Genomic DNA, 26099 nt, shown 5'->3' on the forward strand with positions numbered 1-26099 from the left:
ATGCCACTACTTTCACCCCCTTGGAACTTTCTACTCCTAATCTTTCGCATATAGAGACCTGTTTCTCCGTCCCTCACCTGTCCCGCTATCTCAGATGAATTAGCTCCCCTCTAGCTCTGTCTCTTTGTGTCTCCACTCCCTCTGTCTCTCCTTTGCTTCGTTGTTCCGGAGCCCCGTTGGGGAATCAGGAGCTCTAAGTTCCCCCAAGCCAAACACCGCACCCCCTGCCGCTTTCTCCGTAGAGAATAAGGGTGAAGCAAGGGCGCCCTGCTATTCAGATCAGTGTCGGGGGGGGAAATGAAGCATTATCTCCCCACCCCGCCACCCCACCCTTCCCTTCCGCCTGGCCCCCCGAAGGCAGGTTCCCCGCGCAACTGGGATCCACCGGTGACGCCATGCTGCTCTCCAATGAGTCTGGGGTCGGAGCTCTTGGTGAGTTTAAGTAAAAAACCTTAAGGGCAGCTTAGAAGAGAGGGGTGCTTTCTGAGATTTTGTGTGTATACGTGTGGCGGGGGGGGGGGGGGGGGAGTTGTGTAAGTATTGCTCAGTGAAGCTATAGATTACGTCCCTGTCAGCTGCGACGGCCACCGCTGATGAGCTCCTGCGCAGTATCATTTGGTATCGATTAGGCACTGCGACGCAAACACACAAAGGCTGCTGGCGAGATGGCCACTGCCTCGGGCTACTGGTCATTTAGCTGTCACCTCAAAGTGATGGCTTGGCCTGGCTCACCAAATCAATGGGAGACATAGGCCCTATAACACCCCATGGCAGGATAAGACACACACATGTGCATAGACACACTCGCATGGTACACACATGCACACTCGGTGACAGAGAATTAAGTGCCTGGCCAAACTTTTCCTTCGATAAAAGTGCCAAGGGTGGTGCTGAATTACAAATAGTGATGGCCGTAAACAAAGTCAGTACAGACAAAGAGTGAGTTATAAAACTCAAATCAAAAGAATGAGATAAAAGGAGATAAGACAATTTGGTGACCTGGTTCAATGAAGGTTAGATTTCCCATTGATCGCGTCATTCTTTAAAGCAGACAGCATGAGACTGGATATGGCATCTTTTCCATTTCTCCCACATGTTGGTTTTTATATAGATAGAAGCATGCTGATAATGATGGTTATTTTAGAGAATATATGATTGGTATAGCCTAAAAGCATTTTGAAATGACTTATGTGCCATGTCACCAAACCCTAGGTACAGCCTTATGTTAAAGATAAAACTGTGATTCATTTTTCAGAAGGATTTTAATCAAAGCAGCGATATTGCATTCACACCCCGTGAATCAGACAAAGCCCTTCTCATTTTCTGTGACCAATGACATTGTGTGATTTAAATGAAATCATGAAGCGAGCAATAAACAGTTGAATGTGAAACAACAGAAGAAGAGAAGCGAAGCTGCGGAGAAGCCGCTGTTAATTCATCCGTGACGTGAATGTTACTTACTTTTCAAAATGAATAATCAAACCTCTGCTAGATATAGACATGGCCGAACCAAGCAATCAAAATGTCATATTGTTGCTGAAAACAAATCTTTTTGCAATTTGTGCAAAGTGATGACGGCAATCAAAAGCTCATTCTGTGAAAACACTGTTTTGTGGCCAAAGCATCAAAAGTCAACAACAAAATATCACAAGAAAATACAATATTAGGAAGATACAAGTGAAAAAACCTCATTCATTTTCTTTTAGACACATTGTATAGTCTGTGCAAATGAAATATGAATCTGCAGCTAGTTAGCTTAGCATAAAGAATGAAAACCTTGCATAATGAATAAAATGTCAAACCCTGCAAGGAAAGTGCTGTAGGGAATCATTGGTCATCTTTGAGAAGATGTGACAACACCCCCCCCCCCTCCCCCCTCTAAACAATAGTGCTGCATCACCCCCTCCTGCTCAGGGCCCCCCCACACTCCTGCCCTTTTCAACCCTGCTAGCATCAGCGCTGGATATTATTCATAGCACCTTGTCTCTATCACGGCATCTAAAAACTAAACACGATTATCCTAAAATTAATGAGCCGTATCCACCCCATTACGTCTATCTGTTAAGTGGTGTTTTGGGCCTTCCTTTAGGGCATTATGCATGCTCTTCTGTTCATATTTATAACCCAGGCTTTTTATTAGCAACGTAGCGGGGTGCTAACAGTTGGGAGGCATCCTCTGCTTTGATGCTGATGGCAGGCGGTTCTGTGCAGGCCAAATGTGAAGGGGAGGAGAGGGGATCAGCTGCCAGGCCAAGGGCCCTGTGGAAGAGTGGAGGAGAGGGTGAGGCAGAGGGGAGGAGGAGGAGAGAGAAATTAGAAGTTAGTGAATCAGGACTGGTTCGCAGCTCTCTCAGCCGGAGAAGTGTGTCTCGTGATCAGCGTATTTTTGTCACACCTGCCGTATTTGAAGCCTTGCTAACCTGAGGTGTTTTATGCATGTGTTATTCAGAGTGCATGTGTACGAAACATAATCTACGAGTGACTTTTCTTCCTTTTTATTGGCTTTTGTTTCAGCTCGTTTTGTTGAATTATTTATAGAACAATTGAGGCGTAAAGAGGACAATATGTACTGTTAGTGGCATGACCTTAACCCTAACCCTAACATATGTTTTTCCTATCTGTGTGAATACACTAGTGTTTTCAAACTTTGCTAAACAACGCTGAATTGTGCCCTCTGACAAACATGTTAATGACAAAAAAAGGTTATAATGAGCCTTGCTTATCATTCACCTATCAGTTATGACTGACAGCTCTATTTCCTTGATACAAAGCTGCTAACAGCATGCCATTTTTAACATGCTTGAAGGCTAACAGTCACTGAAGCCGCAGCTGAAAATCGTCACGCTAATTAGCATTGCAATTAATTGCTGCTGTGCTCAACTCATTACCCTTTCCTGGAAGTGACATTGTTAATGGCTACAAAACAAGAACAAATGACAAAGTAAGTTAAGACTTGCCTCAACTACAGTAAGCAAGAAAAAGTATGTGAACCCTTTGGAACTACCTGGATTTCTGCATAAATTGGTCATAAAATGTGTTCATCTAATTAATCTTCATCTAATTCACAACAATAGACAAACACAGTCTGCTTAAGCTAAAACCACACAAACAATTATATGTTTTTATTGAACACACCATGTAAACATTCCCATTGCAGGGTGGAAAAAGTATGTGAACCCTTGGATTGAATAACTGGTTGACCCTCCTTTGGCAGCAATAACCTCAACCAAACGTTTCCTATAGTCGCATATCAGACCTGCGCAACGGTCAGGAGGAATTTTGGACCATTCCTCTTAACAAAACTGTTTCAGTTCAGCAATACTCTTGGGATGTCTGGTGTGAATCGCTCTCTTGAGGTCAGGCCACAGCATCTCAATTGGGTTGAGGTCAGGACTCTGACTGAGCCACTCCAGAAGGCCTATTTTCTTCTGTTGAAGCCATTCTGTTGTTGATTTACTTCTGTGCTTTGGGTCGTTGTCCTGTTGCATCACCCATCTTCTGTTGAGCTTCAATTGGTGGACAGATGGCCTTAAGTTCTCCAGAAAAATGTCTTGATAAACTTTAGAATTCATTTTTCTGTCGATGATGGCAATCTGTCCAGGCCCTGAGGCAGCAAAGCAGCCCCAAACCATAATGCTCCCTCCACCATACTTCACAGTTGGGATGAGGTTTTGATGTTGGTGTGCTGTGCCTTTTTTTCTCCACACATAGCGTTGTGTGTTCCTTCCAAACAACTCAACTTTGGTTTCATCTGTCCACAGAATATTTTACCAGTAGTGCTGTGGAACATCCAGGTGCTCTTTTGCAAACTTCAAACGTGCAGATCAGAACACATTTTATGACCAACTTATGCAGAAATCCAGGTAATTCCAAAGGGTTCACATACTTTTTCTTGCAACTGTATATCGATTAATGACTAATCATTTCAATTGATATTATTTTCTAGTTACTTTTAGTCAAACAAATCAGGCAATTTGAACATGAGTAATCAAGCTCAAAGATACAGCACATCTAGCAGGCTCGCACTCATCTTAATCTTAGTGACAACATCACCTTGCAGTAGCGCTGCTGTTTTGGATTTAATGCCTGAACGCTCAAACCTCAATCAGTGTCAACATTGACCTTAGTTAGGTGCCGCGTTTCACCTCGCAGCCACTCAGAAGAGACACTACCTGACATAACCTGAACGTGATTTGTGATGAAATAACTTGTTGTGATGGATCTTGATTGGCCTTTTCATGGAAAACATTTTGGCACGGGTGTAAATAACATTATAATGATAACTGCTTTAGTGTAGGGTTCATAGAATAGTGAAACAAATGAAGGAAGGAATTCTCTTTATTTATATTGCACAGAAAATAAGGGTCTCTATTATCTAAGAATGACATGAAAGCATTAGGAATAAAAACAGACAGCTTGACAATACTCTTCATATGATATTAAATAGAAAACGATATGAAAAGATGTGTTTTGTAAGAGCAGCCGGAGGACCTAAGGGTTTGTGGAGGATCATAAAATAATAGGAGGTCTTGAATAGGGAATGTTTTGCTTTAAAAACGAAGGAAAAGACTTTAGAATACATTCTTAAAATACAGAGCGACAGTCAAGGTTGTGTAAAACTTCGCTTATATCATCTCATTTAGGTTTTTTCAAACCTTAAAGCGTTTAAAAAGCTTTTATTGTTCTCGGTCAAAGCCTCACCTTCCCTTGAGCCAGGCCTAGTCAATGGTCATTAGATTGCAGTAATGTAAAATGTTTGAGAACAGACCCGAAGATGATGACTATCTTGTTCAAAGGAAATGCTTAACAATACTAAAACGTGAATTTGTTGAAAGTCATCCCACTGCCCTGCTCCCCCTACCCAATTCCTCCAGTTTTAGGTAGAGGTGGATCAGCTATTGGATTGTCTCAGCTTATCCTGGCTCGCATGAGGGAATCATCCCGAAAGCCCTTTAGGAAACCAACCTTGGCTTTATGCAGCGCCAATTGATATTGGCCGTCCAGATCGGCGTTTGTCCAAACCGAGCCATGAGCGCTCCTCTATCTTGGCCATGCTTTTGGCTCCTGATTCCTTATGCCTACACACACACACACACACACACACACTCAGGAAATAGACGCTGCTGTACTCGGTGTGTAGGTGTTCCGGCAAACATGCGGACACAAGAGCAGCATAATTACGCACGGGGTAGCATAATTATGCTTCTCACACAGCACACTAGCATAAATTACATACAGAACATACACCCACACCGTTCCACACACAAGATCCGCTGATCAACTGCATGACCTTCTCTCTTACAATGTTAATGTCACCACCTGGGGGAGGAGGGAGGAGGGGGAGAAGGGCTTTGATGGAATGATGGGTGGAAAGAAGGATGGGAAGAATTGGCCACGCGCTTAAGCCTGCCGTACCTGCCGCCCCCCCTTACCTACAGCCTCTTTTATCCCTCTTACCTTGTCAAACATCATGTATGCGTATAAGTACAGTATGCACACTCCCCCCCCCCCCCCCTCCGCTGTCACAGCCGTCACCCCGGCACATCCTCGGGTCGTAACCCATGATTCATTGCGCATGAAACCTCTTTTCTCCGCGGCCTGTGGCTTGCCCGCTGACAGGATCCTGTTATGCCAAATGTCACACTTCCAAAAAGGATTCACCCCCCATGGAGAAAATGAAGTCAACACCTTCCTCGCGTACTTCGCCCCGTCCCTCTATCACTCTCCTCCTCCCCCCCACTCTCACTTATCCGTTTCTATCCCCTTTTCCGCTCTCTTGAACTATCTCTACCTCACACTCACCTTGGTTTGCAGTCCTCAGCGTTTTGCTGAATAAAGTCCCTTTAACGGGCTGGTTTTTGCGGATAATTAGCCCTCACCTTGGAAAAGGAGAGGACGACAAAGAGAAGAAAGGATGGGAGGAAAGGAAGATTTGGGGGAATCGATAGGGGGGAGGCAGGTGATGGTAAGACTGAGTGAGAAGGGGGGTTGAAAGATAGTGCTGGCCTATACATGTACCTCTAACCGTCGCATGCTATCCCCTTCATCATCTTGTCTCAATGCCTTCAATATTTAATTGAAAAAAAGAATAAAGGAAAAAAGAACATCACGACTCACCGGCCTCAGCCATCATGGCCTCACACAGTGCATGAAAATAAGTTCTTTTTTAAAGCCATTACAGGAAATAAATAAATATAAACATGTAGGCGTGCAGTGGAGGAAGGAGGCATTATCTCCACCTCTCGCTGTAGATGTGGAAGCAGCTTTTTAATTTGATGTCAGTAAATGCAAATACTGTAAACAGTCAGAAAACAACTCCAAATCCCTTTTTTGTTCCTGGAAGAAAACGACTTGGAGGAGAAATTACACTCCCTTAGCAACAGACACCCCCCCCTCCTAAAAAGAAAAAACGTGAAGTTTTATTTTTAGAAGGTGCAAACAAGGAAGCGAAGGGGGGGTGTAAGATTGTAAATGTCTCTGATGTGTTCAGTCTGCACAACCTTATTCCTGATAATGGAACTAGCTACTCTGTCTGTCAGTGCCTATTTACACACAAATGAAGTGGCAAGTAACACGCGCCCATTGGAGCTGCTAGCCTCCATCTCAGCTGTCAAAATGTGTTAGTGGCTACAAGCGCAACACAACGATCCCTGGGATCAAACTGGTGGCGTCCATTCAAACATAATAGCTTCATCTTTGGACACGAGGCGTCTCTTCCCCCTCGCCGGCTCTCCTCTCAGAGCCTTGCCAGCTTGTTGTGAAGTAATAGACTTCTCGGGATGCCAGTTCGCACAAATCGGGGATGTAGCCTTTTATTTGCCCTCCGAGGGGAGAGGTGTTTGGAGTAATAGGGATGAAGCAGACCATAACTACAGCTGAATAAATCTTCCTATCTTGGCTCAGTGGAAGCCGCTGCACACATGGCTTGTCAAAGCTCTATAAAATGTTGTTTGATAGGAGTTCTGTTCAGTTTAGGACTTCTCCGCCTGCTATCCACTCGGCTCGCTTTCGTTCCGCGCTACAGTGGTTGCAATCAATCAGTGTGTAATCAGCCGTCGAGCTGTGGCTGCCAGGTAATCCTGGCTGTCTTGGTGGCTATCTGTGCGTGTGCGCATGTGACAGCTGGCAGAGCTGCTAAGTTGCCTGTCTGGTTGAGTGGATGGCACCATGCAGATTTCCTCTCCGCGCTGTGTGAAAGGCGTATCGAACAATCTGATGGCTGTTGAAATTGTCAAGTGGGATTTGAGAGTGGGCATTTTCAGTGCAGATGGACCTGAATTGGGTCTAATTGAAGTCTTTTTTCTGTCTTGTAGACCTGCCTAGAATTGGAGCGTTATCTGCAGACGGAGCCCAAGCGCCTGTCAGAACTCTTCGACCAAGACCTGGACGGCCTACTAACTCCCGCCTACCTGAAGGAGGACGGCGAGGAGGACGGCGAGGAGGAGCTGACGGACGCCCTGCTGCCAGACCTGCCCAGCCTTCCGGAGCCCCCGAGCCCCCCTCCGGTCATCCTCTGCCCAACCCGGAAGAATATCCCCTCCTCCGGTGCAATGAAAAGAGACCTCAAACCTAAGGGCCAAGGCCTGGAAAACGTAGAAGCGATGGAAGGGGTCCACCAGGCGCAGCTGAGCGCCGTCACCTCCCTGACGCCCCCCTCGTCGCCAGAACTGGGCCGACACCTCTTCAAACCCAGCCAGACTCTGACAGCCTCCGCCGACGGGACGCTGACCCTAAAGCTCGTCGCCAGGAAGGCGGGGCTCAGCGCGGCTCGGCTGGTGGCGGCGCACTCGCTCCCGGTTCGGATGAAGGACGAAGAGGAGGGGGCGGCGTGTGTTATCGGGGTGGGGGAGCTACCGGAGAACAAGAAGAGGATCCATCGCTGTCAATTCAACGGCTGCAGGAAGGTGTACACCAAGAGCTCCCACCTAAAGGCCCACCAGAGGACACACACAGGTGAGAGTCTAAAGGGTCTTTCAGATTGTATTATCCTGCACAATACTGTTAGAGATGGAATATTAAGCAGATTTTAGGGCTTTGCCAACACCATTGTTTGTTCATTAAAATACTAAAAACGTTTCAGCTTGCTTGCTCAGCACAAGATAGCAAAATACTCTTTTTTGCAAGGACTCTTTAATGTGCATTCAGCTTCAGGATTGGTGCTATATAATTATTCAGAATTGCCCACACAGCTCACATTAATATACAACATTGTGTGTATGCTTATAGGAGTCGTACAGAGACACAAGGTTTCCTAATCTCGTGTGTGTGAGAATATTAGTGCTTTTCCAGCTATATTATCAGTAAGTGGCCCTATGGGACTTTCAGCCAGGCAGCTCTGAGGACACCTCTCCTACCAGAGCTGGCCACTTGATACACCTGCAGGTGATAAAATTGATTGACACTCATTGTTGGTGACAGGCTAAAAAGGCTCAATCCTGAAGCTAAATGACTGCTGCACACTGGAGGAGACACCGCTGGAGAGTGTGCACTGAAAATAGAAACTGAAAGCAGTCTATCAGAATTAAATGTATCTTGGTGTTGCTTTAAAATCTCAGACAGTAAATCAGAGATGTATATTATATGGGAAAAAGCATTTTATAGTTTATTATCCAAGTCTTTGAGGGTATATTAACACATGTAGACAGTGTTGTCACTGTTTAATCAGCCTACTTTGTTTATGTCTCAATCTATGCCTCTATTTGTATTTTTATATATACTTTTAAACACATTTGATGGTTCATTATTTAGGTTTCTGAGTGGAGATAAACTTTAAGAATTATCGTGTGTCCATAAATCCTTTTCTAGATAACCTGAAGTGAGATAATTGAGGGAAATCCCCCTGCTTCCCATTCTTGGAACAAGTACAAAACCACATAAAGTGATAAGAAATCAGCCAAGTAATCACAGCGAAGGCTTAAGGCTGAGTCCCCTTGTTGCCCTATGAAAATATCACCATGTACGATAAAAATGTGATGATTTAAGAAAACCCACATTTCTTATCCCGCTGTTTCTACCTAAAACCAGGACGGGTCCTTCCTGTCAAGGTTCTTCTGGAGACGGAAGGGGGGAGGGTTCAGTAGCTATAACTCCTTCGCTCTTCCATCTCAATCCCAAACCACTCAGACCCCTGTCGAGGAGCTGTCCTCTGTCTGAGTAACTGCGCAGTGATGGATGGATTGACCTGGATAGGCTTCCATTTCCCCGGTTTATTTCAGGCGCTCCCGTCCTCTGTGCGTTCTGTACTGTAAGTCTAGGTCAGTGGTTCTCCATCTGAGGTTGGATATAATGGTGTCGTAGGAGGCGGGTCACCAGGGGTGCCATCTGTGTGCTTATTCCAACAATTAAAGGGGAAGGGAAAACAGGAATAGCTGTGCCTGTGTTTGCAATATTAATTAGCAGGGTTAGGGTTCAGCCGCCATTGGGTTTCATCACACCTCACACATGGGGAGGGTTTGTTTGAACTCTAGAGCGATTTGTGTGGAAAGGTTAGAAGATCCAAATCTGTTGGAGATAAGAAGTACATTTACTCAAGTATTGTACTTTAGTGTACTTTATATAATCATCTTTTCTTACAACTTTTTTCCTGACACTGTGTTTATGTTTGCCCCACCATACACCAAAGAGAACTACCTGATTCTAACTTTTACTGTTAACAAAGCAGTTTTACAGTGTGGTATTATTACTTAAGTAAAGCATCTGAATACTTCCTCCGACTGTGGTACCTACCTCTTTGAATATGACACCTGAACGATAGCCAATCGCTCAAGCCTGGAGAAACAAATGAAATGCTTGGTGGCCTGCAGTCTTTGCTAATATATAGCTTTTTCTTCATGTGTTTGGAGGTACAGCAAAGAGCGTCCATCAGGCTAAATGAAGTTACAAGGACTCTAATTAAATGTCCTCGCCACCCTCCATGTAAATCCCTACACTTAATGGTTGACGGATCACCAAGGCTGTCCAATTCAGAAGCCACACACACACACACATGACTAGTTTCCAAGCTCTGGCTCCGAGCCAACTTGTCAACAACTATATGTTGAGAATCAAGCAAACACGCTGTATGTGTGATCCCACCCGCGGTGATGCACACCACAGGTTTAGGCGTGAGCCCGACTGGAACAAAGGGCACAGACACGCGATCATTGATTTCCCCGGTGGTGCTGAAACTCCATGCCAACTGGGCAAACCCCGGGAGACCAGCCCGCTGATGCTGTGCGCTACCAATGTCAATACAAGCCAAGGGAGAAGGGATGAAACAAGATAATCATTTATTCTGACATCTCAATAATCCGATAAGTCCTCAAATTGGACTCCTTTGTTTACTTCTGTAACATAGCAACACCACTGTAAGAGATTGGCTAAGAGGAGGGACATCTCGGCGCGGTTTACAGATCACAACAGATTCGGCCAGCTAACCAATCAGCGCAGACTGGGCCCTGGTTTCAGACAGAGGGTGAAAAGAGGTGCCGCAGCAAAGGCAGTATGAAAAAAAGAAAGAGCTTTTTGAACATTAAAGCATGGAGACACGTCACAGTAGAGGCACGACCTACAAATTATACCTTTAATGGCTTAATATGTCATCTTTAAGCTGTTGAGTTGAGTTTCCCTTTCACAGATTTGGCACACAACAGGAGATGGTCCGTGTCAAGCGCGTTCTCACTTGGTTTTGGCGCCTGGGGGGAGCGTGCAGGGGGCAGGACATGACGTGGATCACACCAACCATGTCAGAGTGGTGGTGTCTTTTCTTATTTCCATTTGGTTTGCTTTTCTTTTGTTGCTGGAGGTTGTGACTCCTATTGTTTCCTACTACGAAAAGAGTGGTTGTGTTCATACTGGAAACATGAAGTAAATGTATTTAAACTATTCCATTCCCCAATGTACATTTATAATATGAACCATTTCTCTGAATGATAAACTAATAAACTACTGCACTTTAAATACAATGGCCAATCTGAAAAATAACAAGTGAAGAATATCCTTTTGGATCAAAATATCACCTTTACTGTAAGCCTTTTTCATTCTCTATGTGAATTGTTCAAAAACATATATGATTGCGATTTAATGACACACACTGTTTCATATGGTACCATAAAAGGGCTCAGTTTCCAGAGGAACCCCTCCCCCCAAGCGTATCTTTCAGGTGCTTTGGATAAAAGCAACATCTGTCTTGTTATTCACACCAGGAAAGTGGAATGATAAAGGGGGGGGGAAATGTCGACACGAGATGTCACAAAGAAAAACACGAAAGGCAGAAGAAGAGGAGATAGTGAGTGAAACAAAGAGTAGATGAAGACAGGAATGGCGGAGGTACAGTAGCGCGACCCTCTTCAGCAGAAAGACAGCGGTGCCACAGGCTCCCCCATTCTCTGAGCCATTATCCTGACAAGTTTAAAGATGTCATTACTCAAATCCTCTTTTTCTTAGTTGTTATTTCCATAAATTACCCACGGAGAAAAGGCTACGATTTAATCTGGAATTAGACGGGCTGAGTTGAAATGACAGTGCCCTGTAGAGCTTTTTGTGAATAGGCTTATGGCAGATAAGGAATGGTACAATTAGATTTTGGGTAGAGTGAGGGAACAAGTAAAACTGTTCTCTCCCTCTGTTCCCTCTTTGGCTCTTTCTAATCTTCCGCACTCTGTGTATCAGTCTTCTCGGAGCATGTCTGTCTCTGCGTACGCTTCTGCCTCCCACTCTTATGTTGTTGCTTCGCTCTTTTGCCACTTTCTGCTTCTCTTTTTTTGGACCCAGGCCAGCCATTTGAGGATTTGACTAAAGAAAATGGATGGACTAATGAGAATGGCCAAATTTGTTTTTAGCAAACAAACTTTCATCCAACAATGGAAGAACATGACGTTTTTTGCATTTCCTCTCTGTTTTATATCATATTGAAGTGCTTTATTTGTGGGTTTTGGGCTCGCAGTACCGGAATTTAAAGACTATTTTTAAGAAACTGATTCATTGTCAATAACACAAATCATTAGCTCTATATCTTACTGCAATATGATGTCCAGGTGTCTTTATACTTCAGGTCCAGAATGCATGATGTTTCTACATAAATAATTATCCAACAAATGTACCTTTTGCCTGTTTAATACAAAAAATTCAACCCACATTTATAAAGATTCTGTCTTTTTTTCATAGGCTACTTAATTATTGGTCTAATTCACATCATGACATCCATTGGTCGAAATATGTCTTCATGGATGTTAACAAATTCATCTTTTAGTTTTACATACCCCGCTCCAACATTTCTCCATCCACCCATCCGTCTGTTATCTTACCTTTTTCTCTAGTCTACCTCCCCCCCGCCCCCCCCTCTCATCTCCAGCCCTGCGGTGGTAGTTGTGGGCAGGAGCCTGTAAAGTGTTCTCCGAGACCCCCCTCTAATGACCTCTGAGGCCCCGCTGCCCTGCTACAGCTCCGGCTAATGGAGGGAATGCAATTAACTTCAACACTGGCACCTGAGAGGCTGGACTGAGAGTGTGTGTGCGTGTGTGTGTGAGAGCATTCGGAAGTAACAGATTACACATAATGGGATTACAGTGACTCAGGAAACACCCAGTTATCAGATTACGGAAGACAAATATTGCCTATTTGATTACTTTAGAAAACAAACTCTGAAAGGAAAAAGGATTTCTGCTTTGAATGAGATGATTGGGATTTTATTAAATAATAAACAAAGCTTTTTAACAACGGCATCCGACCACAATCCTGATGCTTTAAATGAGGAGACATAATCCCCTTAGCTCCATAATCTACATCGTATGTTTTACTGGCAAAGTAATCCAAAAGTAACAGAGCATAATCAGATTATGTTGCAGAGTTGGGGCTAATCCAGTGGATTAGCATACTGATTGGCATTTTAAACTGCCAATCAAACTCTGTGTAACATTTCTTTTTTAAAGAGTGTGTAAATGTGAGTTTGAGAACACCTGCCTGTTTGTACGAGGGCATCTTAAGGGAAAGGAGCGATGAGGAGGAGGAGGAAGAGAGGGGGGGGGGGTCTGTTGCTAGGCAACGTGGGCAGCGTATCGTTGGAGGAGTCGGTAGCTGAGTGGTTATGTACTGCTGCAGGCTCTGGTCTCTTAGTGCCCCCCCCCCCTCCCACTTCCCTCTCCTCCTCCTGCACCTCCACCACTACTACCACCACCACCATCACTTTCACCCCCCGCTCCTCCCTCCCCCATCTTGCCCTGTACAGCTCCACGGTTGTCGTCGCTAGGCAACTGCCTCCGTGCTCTGCCAGCGTGCTCGGTAATTGGCCGGTGGCATGGCGGCGTGCCGTTGCCAGATCCAGCCAGCTGCACTGACTACTGCCTCCTCATGTTTCAGCACTCCCCCCCCCCCCACCCTCTTCTCTCACACACACACACACACACACACACGCATGCTCCCAGCCCCCCTCGCTCCCGTTGCCAGGCAACACATTCAGGCATCCCTGCCTCGCGGGAATTTCATTGGCCGGAGTGGGATGGCCCAGACCTGCTGCTCCGGGTGTTTCTGGGAAGTGAGGCAGTATGGAGGTGGCCACAATGGGGACATGGCTAATTGGATAGGGCTAATTCCTGGGTCTCTAAACCAAGAAGTGCTTAAATTCAGCACAACAAATTAGTTTAGTGCCAACAATGGTTTTTGTTTTACTTTCAAATTGACATAACATGATGTAGTTAAGAGGGAAGAGTGTAAACATGAATCACAATTGATTAAGCGTTTCAATCTGTATTCATTGGAGGTATTTCTTGGCATTTCATAATTGCTAATGGAGGCCATCCCTTTCACACTTTATCACCTCAACACAGCTGTGACCTATGCACCTCTGTTTCTCACCATCTAACTGTACATGATTCCTGTTAATAGCCCGCTCACTGACTCTGACACAAAGTGCGTGAGTGGGTCATAGTTCGGCAATTTAGTACAGCACACCAGAAATGTACCTTTAATTGGAACAAAGGCATACAGTGTACAGCATTGATTTTGTACCTCCTGCCTTATGAACAGACCGGTGACTTTCCTGAACAGCTGGTGCAGATAATGACACCAAACAAACACTGTCTCTCAATCTTGGATCCATTGATCCCTTTTTGATAATCGCATTCAACAAATTAAGTCTTGGTTTTTTGTGCCGAGGCAGCTCAAGCGAATCTGGTCAGTGTGTCAGTGTGTTTGGTCCAGATGGCATGTGACTGATCCAGGTGACATCTTTTGGACGCAGCTGGCTGGATTGTGTCTTCCTTGCCATTACGCTGTGTGACTGGCCTAATTATCAACCCCCCCCCCTCTCTCCCTCCACCTCCTCCCTCTATCTGCAGCCTCTTCTGCCTTAATCCACTTCTGCAGCACTTCTCTTCGACTCCTTCTCAATCTCACCTCCTCTCACCCACCTTGCCTCTAATCCCCCCCCTCCTCCTTCATCCTCTCCCTCTCTCCACTTCTTCTCTCGCCCCACTTGTCTCTAGCCTCTTCCTCTTCTGCGTGTTCAGCAAGATTGAAGACCAGTGGGAGCTTCTCCATCTCCTTTTTAAACGGCTCTCTTTCCAGCCTCTGAAAAAAGGGGAAAAAGTTAAAGTGATATCAGTGAAGCAGAATACAAACCCTAAAATATGTTTTAAATAGAATCTCTGCACGTAGACTTGAAATCTGGAAATATATCACGTTGGAGGCATATTTGGAGGTGACCACAGTAGACAAACAGGCGTGTGATTGGTGGAGCGGCGATGAAACAGGTGCTTATGCGTGTTTTTTCATCCCCCAGGTGAGAAGCCGTACAAGTGCTCGTGGGAGGGCTGCGAGTGGCGATTCGCCCGGAGCGACGAGCTGACGAGGCACTACCGCAAACACACCGGCGCCAAGCCTTTTAAGTGCAACCACTGTGACAGGTCTGTCAAAACACACCTCTTCCTCTTTTCCTCTCCCTTGTATGTTTGTCTTCCATTTTCCCAATGCTTATTTTGAAGTACTTCCACTCGCACAGCGGGCTCCCATTGTGTTCAGTTTGGTTTAGCAGAGCACTGCTACAAGATACCGATAACACACCCAAATGTGTTTGGTACTGACCCAGTTTAAAAGTGTGCTGGCAGGATTACTAATGTGTGCTCCTCAGCAACATACGCAAAACACAACCTGCTCCGTGTTTCAATGGGGAGGTTGCTTATTCTGCTCTATCCCCACATTAGGCCCTGTGCAGCATATTAATAGTGCACCTACTCACATGATGCTACATGGCCTTGATTTGGAGGCTGCTTTCACACTGGGACCGAGGTGTAAAATGGCTGTAGAACCCATTATAACACATCACTGAATAGAATATTAATTTAATATCACTTTGAAATGAACCATAGTAACATTTTTTAATTCTTTACAGATCAGCCACTATGACAGACTTTTCATTTAGGGTTAACAGGTCGTGAAAATCACTGCGATGGACCATCATCAACCATTAACACAGCTTATAAAACATTTAGGTATTCCTTCTTTGAAAAGGCAATTATGTGTTGGACATTTATTTGGGGAATTAACAAAGCTACCATAAGCCAACATACATGTGTGTGTGTTGCTGTAAATCAAATCCAAGGTTGGCAAAGTGATTGGAGAGACTATCCTGTAAGCCGAATGATTCCTGGTCTGATCCGCCAGATCAAGATGATATCAGACCATTTAAGAGCCCTTATCAGCGGTGATCAGCGTCCTAGAAAGTGCCTGCTACACCCCGAGTAGGTTCAGAATGGCGTCATCATCTATTCACATGGTTACTGAGGAAGAAGTAGTTATTACGGACGCTAAGTAGGAAGCCCGTTAACGTAGTATGACTGGCAAGGTCCTCTTATGTTAGTTGGGATAAGTGAATGGATGGACAGGACTTTCACCTAGGAGACGGTAGTTGTTTCCTGTGTCCCAAGGTTTGGTTATTTAGCTAGCCTAACTGAGCAAAGTTTCCCAGAATACGTAATCTAGGTTACGGTGCTTATTTTAAACCAAAACACAACTTTTTTCCTTGACCTAACCACGTAGTTGTGGCGCCTAAACCACTATGTTAATTAATTTTAAAAAAGCATGGTGTTTTTGCGCCGTAAATTGAACTTAAGAGTCAAATGTAAGGAAGCTGTAACCCTCCCTTACAGTATGTTGGATATGCACCATTAAACCTACCAGGCATTTTATAGCCTTATAACAGGAAATGTTATGGGATGATGGTTTAATGTATGGCTCTCCCTAACTGTCTAATGCCACGTCTTGTTTACACAGTCACAGAACGAGCACATTTCCTCCCTTAATCTTTACCGGGGTGAAAAGGTGCTCGGCTTTGTCACTTTGAAGAGTGTTTCCGATTGTAATTTGCCTGAGACTTTGCATCTTAATCAGTCGCCCTGGCTCCTATTTAATTATGAACCACAGCAAAATGTTAATTTGTCGAGCTCCGGTGGCAAAATCATCAAACATTCAGTGGCCATTATGAGAAGATCAGCCTGACTCAGACACAAAAATCTTTACTCCTTTTTTAATTACAACCCTCCTGTCTGTGATCCGGCCCACGCTGACACCTCTGGGGTCTCTGAGCAATATTGTCTGTGGGAGCCATCGTAGTATAACAATGTGCAAGAGACTCCGGGGTAAAAATGTGGGTGAAATGCCTCCTAACCCAAACACCTCAGACATACAAATTATTATCGTATTTCTTTGTCTTAATTTGTTATTTTTTTCTATTATTTTCTGCCACATACACACAATTTTGCTAATACTTTAAGTCAAATGTATCGGTTGAATAAAACAGGATTTAGTTATTTATGAATCTGAAATATGAGCGAAGATCCAATGTCACATTTCTTTATAAGTGATACGGTGTGTGTGTGTGTGTGTGTGTGTGTGTGTGTGTGTGTGTGTGTGTTTGTGTGTGTGTGCGTGCGTGCGTGCGTGCGTGTGTGTGTGTGTGTGTGTGTGTGTGTGTGTGTGTGTGTGTGTGTGTGTGTGTGTCCGTGAACAGAGGGCGAGGCAGTGTCAACTTAATCAGGTCTCAGCTGGACAGACTGTAAATACAGTATCCCTCCCTCCTCATCCCTTATCTCCCAACCCCCCCACCCCCCCCCCCTAACACAGGCGCCCCCCCCCCCCCCCCCCCCCTGCAGGCACATCCCTAATTTGGGCCCACCTCTGTCATGTGTCACATGCAGCCAACCCCTCCAGCCCTCACACACACACGCACAAACACACACACACACACACACACACACACACACACACACACACACACACACACACACACACACACACACACACACACACACACACACACACACACACACACACACACACACACACACACATGTGCACCCTGCTGAGATGAAGAAAGAGGGGAAACAGGGGAGACAGGGAGAAGACGGGGTGGAAGATTGAGCACGGGGGGTGAGTCGGGGGAGGAGGAGGATACAGACCCACGGTGTGCCAGCTGGTGTCGTGCCCCCGAGTCGTGACTCATACTTTACCATCTGTCTCCACCAACACACACACACACACACACACACACACACACACACACACACACACACACACACACACACACACTCACACACAAAAACCCTGCATGTCTCCTGAGCCGTTCATTCATCTCTCATGTGTGTGTGTGTGTGTGTGTGTGTGTGTGTGTGTGTGTGTGTGTGTGTGTGTGTGTGTGTGTGTGTGTGTGTGTGTGTGTGTGTGTGTGTGTGTGTGTGTGTGTGTGTGTGTGTGTGTGTGTGTGTGTGTGAGCGTGCACACACTCATATACACTAGCAGGTGTGACAGTAAGACAGATGACTGGTGGCTCATCACAGTGTAACTCCCCCTCTTGGCCAAACACTGATTCATCTAGACATCTCATACACTTGCCCCTGTCTCAGTGGAGAGAAACTGAAACTGGAGTACAAAAAAAAATCAACAGTTGCAGGAATGTGAAAAGGAATCCGACTCCCAAGCCTTCTATTTAAATGCTTAATTAAAAATGTTATATTATTTGAGGTATCATTACCAAATTGCTAGCTTGAAATATTAACACATTTCCAATTTCAGACAGTTTTGGCAACCTGACACAATCCAGTTCCAAAGCATTTCCTGGCGTGCTATCTGAAAATCCAGGAGAACATTAATAAAAATGTGTCAAATTAGCAGCATTGCTGCATGTAGTGTCTTGTTTTTCTCCCAAACATTATTAAATAGAACCACTTTAATAGGCTCTAAAACAAGTCTCCATCTCCAATATTTCCAAACACACTAATCACCAGAACATTCAGCTCCCAATTACCTAACAGAAAGCAACACTTGCCTTTTGAATATCGCTCTTCTGGGGAATGGAGCTGCAGTTAGTTCAGCGAGCAGGTGGGAGAAAAACTGTTCTAGCATGTATCCTGTGATAGAAGCATCTTTTTGTAAGCCTGCATGGAAGAGACAGAGCATTTATTATGTCAATTTGTTGCAACAGGTTGAAAAATAATCAAGTATACTTTAATAAAATGTCCAATGCAATTCCATGTTACACTATTGCTATGCCTTAACATATGAGTGGCTTCTATTCATCTAATTTAGTGAACATCTTAGAGCACATGTTTAGTTTCTCTCCTCAACACTGTTTCAACAGATCCATCTGCAGGCTCTCTAGTTATTCATGGCACAGCTGAAGTCATTAGCAGTGCCGCTGAAAATGCTGATTATGAATTAGTTACACATATACTAATTGCGTGTGCATTAGTGGCTCGGCGCTCACTAGCTAACAGCAACATTTAGCTCCATCGACAAAACAAACTTCTTTTTCCCCGCGTCGGTAACAAGCTAACAAGCTGCTCTCTGTTTCCCCCCTCTCTTTTGGTTTGCAGGTGTTTCTCGCGGTCGGATCACTTGGCGCTACACATGAAGAGGCACATCTGAGGAATCCGAGAGAGGTCAGCGGGAGTGGAAGAGAAGGGAAGGGGGATGGAGGCGGAGTGGAAGAAGGAGAGGGAGCTTCATCTGCAGAGAAATAACACCATGGATTTAAGAGAGAGAGAAAAACTCTAAATTTGGCCGTTCTGGACCGGATGGAAAAGCACCGCACAGGGACGCCAGCTACGGAAACGCAGAAGCCGGACATATCCCAAGTGTCAATCTGTGCTCTACTAGTTGGTCCATGATTCCACGGTGACATTCCGTAACCTCACAAATGTCTCCCGGTGTTGTGGCGTGGACGATACAGGGCGCTCCGTCCCACCCCTCATGTGTGTCTCGATGGATGGTGGACCGCGTGCCTGCAGTTGGCAGCTCTTTGTCGTCCGGCGCAACCGTCCCTCGGCTTCCAAAATGTTCACCCAGCGAGCTCACCAACGCCAAACTGGACCAGTTGTACAGCGATTTCTGCTCTTTGTATATTCGAGATTTCCTTTTTCTTCAAAAGTACCTTGAGTTGAGAACAGTTATTTCCTGACAGTAGCTCAACAGAATCTTCTCGCAGGGTAAGCAAGCGGGATTTCTCTCCTTCAAACCTGCCACAGCCTTTACAAATCACCAAAGGGTTTATCATCTGATATATAGTATAGATACTTTATCAATCTTCCAACTGGATACATGTATAAATCCTTCTGGTTCTTTGGCATCGGAGCACTTGTTTGAACGGAGCGTTTGATTGGATTTGAGGATTGGATTGTTGCACTTAGGTGCTGTTAAGACAGAGGGAGGTCATCCCGAGGACTGGCTTGCTTCACGGATATCATCCATTGAGGGTTAACACTGGATGAGGCTAACTGATCCACTCTGGGAAAGACTGTTCATCTCCTAGAATGTCTTCAGGAACAGATCGTCTCATGAGAGGATAGACCATCCATCAATTTGTCCCTCTCCAGGATCTTACGAGTTGTTGTCAGGAACGGTTGCACAATTGACAAACTTTTTGTAAAAATTCCCCCCCCCCCCAAGCGCTGGCTGGCTTCCACATGCCGTCCGTGTGCGGGAAGCCACATGCACAAGTCGAAGCAGCTAGTGGACTGCAATAGCACACTGTACAAGATTACCATGTATAATGAAGGCTACACTGAAGAAAAGATTATCCTATTTGTTGAAAACTGACATTAAAGAGACCATTTTGAAGGAAACATTGTAAAAGGAGGCAGCCAAAAAAGTGTCTACTGTAATGCCTGAAATGATCTCTTTGGCCTTTTAAGAGTGATTGGCAGCTACAGTCACTGGGTTGAGGATTTTGACCTGTTCACACCACCCATTCAGAACTCCTAAAAGCCGCATTCAACAGCTCTCCTAATCGGGCCCTATGCATATCCAAGAACATTCCTGCAGACTTCCTGACCTCACATGCATGTCTGAACGCAGATTGCTGGACACGGAAGGACTTGTCGGACAAATTCAATCAATTGGGTGGCTCTTCTTGGAGCGAATCAATTTGAATGTATCTGTTGTAAGTCTGTACATGTTGCTAGGCCCATGAAAACACACATGTGAGTTTGTAGTTTCACTGTTGAACTGAATGGCCTCGGAACAACTAGCTAGTCATGGCTGTTAGCTTTTTACTGGTCGTTCTGGACCAGCGGGGAGTGTGGATTTCAAGTGGGTGGCAGGAACGGGTTAGGGGAGGAACACATCTGCTCCGTCAGCACATGATAACAGCCCCATCAGCTCTTGAAAGTGCAGAGGAGTGAAACCCACACACACGACACACGCATACACTCCGAGAGAACTGGAATTGCCATTTGTCCTTGGTGATCTGATTCTTGTCCAACAGAACAAAGATCTTGCTTTTTGCTCTTGCCATCTTTAATCCACAGATAGAAATACATTTTCAATGAGCATCGATTCAACTCAAGCGCACATAAAACAAACAGGCAGCTTGGACAAAAAGTAGATTGTCAGGATTCCTACGAACAGGATTTGAAACTACTATGTCAATGTGTTTATTTCTTTATTTTACAAGACTTGTAATACTTTGAGGCAAAGTGAGGCACACAGCAGCCTGCTTTTTTTGGCAGGGGAAGCAGTAAATTGATTTCACTCTGTATACCAGCGGCGCATTTCAATTTCGGGTATGAATGCAGCCCCGCTCAATCATATCTGCACATGATCTGTCCGCGGCTCTGGAAGTAGAAGCTGTGTGCTGCTTCGCATAAATATTGAACTCCTTCTGTCTAAACGTGCAAATATACCAGGCTCACTTTTTATATTGAACATCTCGGTGGCAGGCGTTTATTTGCAAAGACAACATGGAGGGACCACAATAGAAACCACGTTTTTTTCTCCTGGTTTATTTTCAAAAAAGACCAAAAATTCTCAATAACCATTCAGGTTGCAACGCTTTCAATGCTACCATCCACACTTGGAATAAGCGAAAAATCGTAGCAACGTTTGTAGAAAATGTAAAAATGTCCAATTCAGATGGGAAAGTCGGAGCAGGTTTGTGGTTTTCCTACTCATGGATTAAATGAAGAATAGCAGTTTAACTCATGGGTTAAAATGGTATCATCAATGGCAGCTCTACTCGTGTGTTTCAGTATTTCAATGGGGCACCCTCTTGTTGCGAATGTGTGGGAATGTGCAGATCTGAAGTGTTTTTTTGTCCTGTACCAATCACAGAAACACTGAATGTGTTTCATTTTCCGGAGCGGAGACATGGGAATATTCAAAAAATACTGAACAATTTTAACAAATGTCAAAGACTGAAGGATTTCAAAATGTGAATGTGTTTTCCGGAAAGGTTGTTTCATGTTGTCAGAGGAAGCGGTTGAGTTCGGTGTCATCTTAATGAATGATTGTCAATTCTGCCGTGCCTGTGTGTTCTTCGTCTGTTTGTATTTGCACTCTGAATATTTTTGGGGGAGAAATCACTCGCATATCTGATGTTTTCTGTCCGCTCGACACTTCACACGACGACCCCCCCGGGTGATAAAACACTGATCACAAAGTCTGTATAGTAGCTGTTTTTTAGCACAAATGTACACACGCTCACACACATGCATGCAAACACCCCCTAAACAGACATACACATACATGCACATTCAAAATCACACACACACACACACACACACACACACACACACACACACACACACACACACACACACACACACACACACACTCCGTTCTCCTTGTGTGTTTTTCACAGTTTCTTCATGCCACCTTGTGGGAGTCAGAGATCCATACTGCAGCTTTTGCTCTGCTGGGGGGGGGGGACATTACAATGTGTGACACCACCTCTGTTTCCACTAGGTCTGAATTTCAAATCAAACGCACCCCCCTTTTCTACCAGCATTCCCTCATCGGCCCCCCTTTCTCCCTCTTCCATTTTCTCAGATATGATCCCTTTCAACTCCTCTCCTCTGTCCAACTCCCCCCCCTCCCCCCCCACCTCCCTCCCTCCCCCGCCCTCTCCGCCACCTTTTTCCTCCGTTGTCTTTCTCCTTTTCTTTCTTCGCTGTACAAAGTGTTTCAAATTTATCATTTGTATATTATGATGTATGGGTACGATAATGTTCTTTATTATGGAAAAATGAGAAAGATTTATTTTTGTTACCGGTTTGTTTCATAATTCCTTTTTTAAATTGGTATTGTAATATCTCTATGCAAGGAACTGTTCGGTGAATCGTTTTTATTTAAGAATGTAATTACGTGTAATAAATGGTAGAAGCAGTTGGTGTATTCACAGTCTGTTCGTCCGGCAACAATATGCGCCTTATCGTCCATCTTCTCAAAGAATATCTTTTTTTTATCCACTCTCAATCACAGGGCTATTCAGTGTGCTAACAAAGAGCGCCCAGAGTACATTCGCTTTTTATATCCCACTGACCAGACAACTCCTCAGGCTGGGCTGCTTCTGGTTTGCTGCATTTTTCCGAGCTAAATCAGTACACTAAGTGGGTTAAAGTGAGTAGGAAAATTAATTTACAACCTCCTTTTTCTGCAATTTGCAGCAACGCACTCCTCGATGGATCGAAAGACCCTCTGATTTATCGTTCCTTTTGATCAGACGCAGGAAATGGGCCAGAATGCCTTCCCTTAGCCTGAATGCGCTCCCTCCGAGGGAGTTACCGCATGTTAATTACATCTGTTACCAACCAAGGTGATGACTTATCCGCTATTCCTGCCTTTTTGACCATGACTAGCTGATAAAAGGGTAATCGAATAACTAATGGCTAATTAGGGAGTAATTACTCCTTGGTAAATGGCCCTATGCAGTGTATTAATTCTCCTTGGGTCTGGCAGTGAGAAACTCCCATAAGGTTTTTTGTTTCATGTAATGCTCCCTAATTGAAATGGGCACCCTCATCAAGAAGCTTACGCGTATCTGTCGAACCTAATGTTCTTTTATCGGTAATTACAGACAGCCCCACATTATCTACCTAACTACAGCTACTACGTCAATCCCACAGACGCGTTATGAAATTAGAAGCGATGGAGTCATTTTTCAATAAAGGTCGCACGTCCCATGATCGCTTTCCGATCGTCATTTCCCATTCCATGTGATGGAAATGAGGCTGCATGTGAGTTCACAGCAGCACCACACGGTTCTTAATGTGTTTCAGCAGAGCAAGGACCACATTTTCATCAACACACATTCCAAAAGGTTAATGCACTTATTCGAAAAAGTATGTCTGCAGGCAATCCTTTTTTCTTTGATATGTATGAAACAGCTCCAGTACCAATAAGACTACTCTGAAGACATCTTAGCATCTGGGAAATTTGCAATTGTATGTGTTTGCACAACAAAGAAGCAAGATGAGAAAAGAAACAGGATATGCAGTTGAAGAAAATAACTTAAATCTAATCAAATCTTATGGAGAATTGCCAGCTCAGTACAAACATTGTGAGGTGTTGCATTAGGCATGTCTTGTTTTAAGGCAATTTGGCGGGAAAAATACCGTACAAAGAATAGGAAATATTATACAAATATGTGTAAATGGCAATGATTAAAAAGAAGGGCTGAATGTTCTTTGGCAATTCAGCAAAAACGTTTTCTTCTAAAATACAAAGAGTGGGATAAGTAGCTTGTCAAATTATACTTCAGTGTCCGAGGTAAGGATTCATTAGGCTATAACAAAGAGCTAATAATCACTTGAAATGGACCAAAAAGTGAATTTTGCTAATTATGCCAATTTATATTTTACTGCAAACTAGACAAATATGAGTCTTGCAGCTTATAGTTTATCCCTCAGAACTACGAGGAAAGGAGACACATGCTAATGCTAATGCTAATGTTAATGCTATCATGGCAACATAACCTACAATGTAACAAGTGCCTGAACCAACTTGAAATCCTCACTGACAATTGAAAGAACTAACATTTAAACATGCAACCCTTCCACACATTGTTTTCTACATCTGAAAATGATGAAATCAACGCACGGACACACTGCGGGAAGAGGTGGATTTGTTATCCGGGTAATTACACCGGGGGAACCCAAGCAGAATAATCTGAATAATGAAAAAACTGAGTTGATAAACACGGCTGTTGAATGCTTGGTTACATGTGCTCAGTCACCCTGTCCTCCTCTCCACTTATCTGCATCAAGCGATAGCATCAACGTAAATCTTGTAGGAAAATAGGATTAAAACATCTCCTGATGTTATCTTGTTATGTTATTCTAAACATGCATCGCCTTCAGATCGAGCCGCTTATTCAAAGTACTTGACCTTAAAATATGTATATACCTTTTATGCCATGCATGGCAGCATCTTACTTTATATGCACAGAAGTGGAAATAAAAAAGAAATGGAATCGAAATGGGAAAAAATGGACCCTAGGTGATTATGTTGGCGCCGTATATACGTCAAATTAAGGCCTGGACAGCTGTCTATTACTTAAATGGAGATCAAACATTTAAAAGCAAAATGTAAGAACAAAAATTAAGACCTAAGGACCGTTTTTTTTATCCCCAGAGTTTTCAAATATACTCTCATTGTTCAGCATCCTGCAGGCTTATCAGCTTGCCCTTGAAGTCCTCCTGTCTCTGCTCAGCTATTCATCGTCGCAACACCTGAGCACATTTCAGAAATGTTGTCTTTGTTTCATATACAATGATTCTGACGCCATTGAAGGAAGGCATAAAAGGTGTGACGGCTCTGAATCGAAGCGCCTTTAATGAAATAAAGAAGCCATTCTTCCTGCAAGGAAGTGATTCACTTAACCGGCGCAAACATAAGGCTCCTTTTTTCGTGTGGTTGTGCAACACAAGATTTAACCAAGGCCGCTGCCAATGCCTGTGGGTGTCTTGTAGGCGTTTGGCAGCCATTTAGGGATGTTATTGTCACATCTGGTACTGTTGAGATGCCAGCATACTGGGATGCAGAGCTACAAGTCTCACCATATCTTATTCCAGGCTTATCTTCAGTGGAAAGTCTCAAAATCTCCGTTTGCTGGAGAATCAAGCGTGTCCTACGAAGGGTTGCGAACCGTGGATTCTCTGGTTTCGTGCCACAAGCAGCCAAGTGCTTAGGTATTTCCAATTATAGGGAATATGTCGAGGTGGCCCTCAGTAATTAAAGCCTAATCATGCTGCTGGATTCAGAGAAGCATCCTCATCAAGCTTTCATTAGTCTGCCTCCTTGTGATGCCCAGCAGCAACCCAGCCCCCTGTAGGATTGCTCAGATATGTTCCCAATCAGAAATTCTGTAATTTAGTGGTGTATTCCGTGAAGGTACTTTTCAAATTCAACACCAAAAAAAAAAGAAGAAATACCTGCTTAGTGTTGAGCTAGTTAATTTCCACCAAAAAGTGTATAGACAAGCGTGAACAAATTGATTGTGATGGTAACATTTTGAAAATGTTTACTTGATTTCTGCAAATAAAGAAAAATGTTGCACTGGCCAAGCTTGTTTTAAGAAAATGGGACTTAATAATAGACAAAATGAAACTTTGACTGTTATTTAGCTTATTTTGTTTATCCCGAAGCCTATATACAGTATAGTGGTTGCATGTCAGTTGCTACTCAGTTTTGCTAAAGAACAAAAAGTAGTTCTCCATTCCAGCTGGGGCGATGAATCTGTTCTTGTTTCCCTGCAGCTCCTGGATGCTGTTACTCTTCAGAGCTAGGTTTGAGTGAGAGTACAGGCAGGGATCTTCGTGTTAGGGGGGCAGGCGAGCAGCTGGAGAGGCTGGTGG

At 44.2% G+C, this 26099-nt stretch overlaps 1 protein-coding gene across 1 annotated transcript in view; it reads left to right on the plus strand.

Annotated features, from left to right (window-relative positions):
* Positions 1-22630, plus strand: part of klf7a (Kruppel like factor 7a) — a 34986-nt gene extending 12356 nt beyond the window's left edge. Inside the window, exons 2-4 of the mRNA XM_079667850.1 lie at positions 7314-7953; positions 14756-14879; positions 18843-22630. Coding sequence (XP_079523976.1) covers positions 7314-7953; positions 14756-14879; positions 18843-18894 — 816 coding nt within the window. The 3' untranslated portion in view covers positions 18895-22630. The remainder of the gene's footprint in view (positions 1-7313; positions 7954-14755; positions 14880-18842) is intronic.
* Positions 22631-26099: the final 3469 nt, after the last annotated feature.

The sequence above is a fragment of the Notothenia rossii genome (genome assembly GCF_949606895.1).
Source record: "Notothenia rossii genome assembly, chromosome: 3".
In the NCBI taxonomy this organism is placed as follows: Eukaryota; Metazoa; Chordata; class Actinopteri; order Perciformes; family Nototheniidae; genus Notothenia; species Notothenia rossii.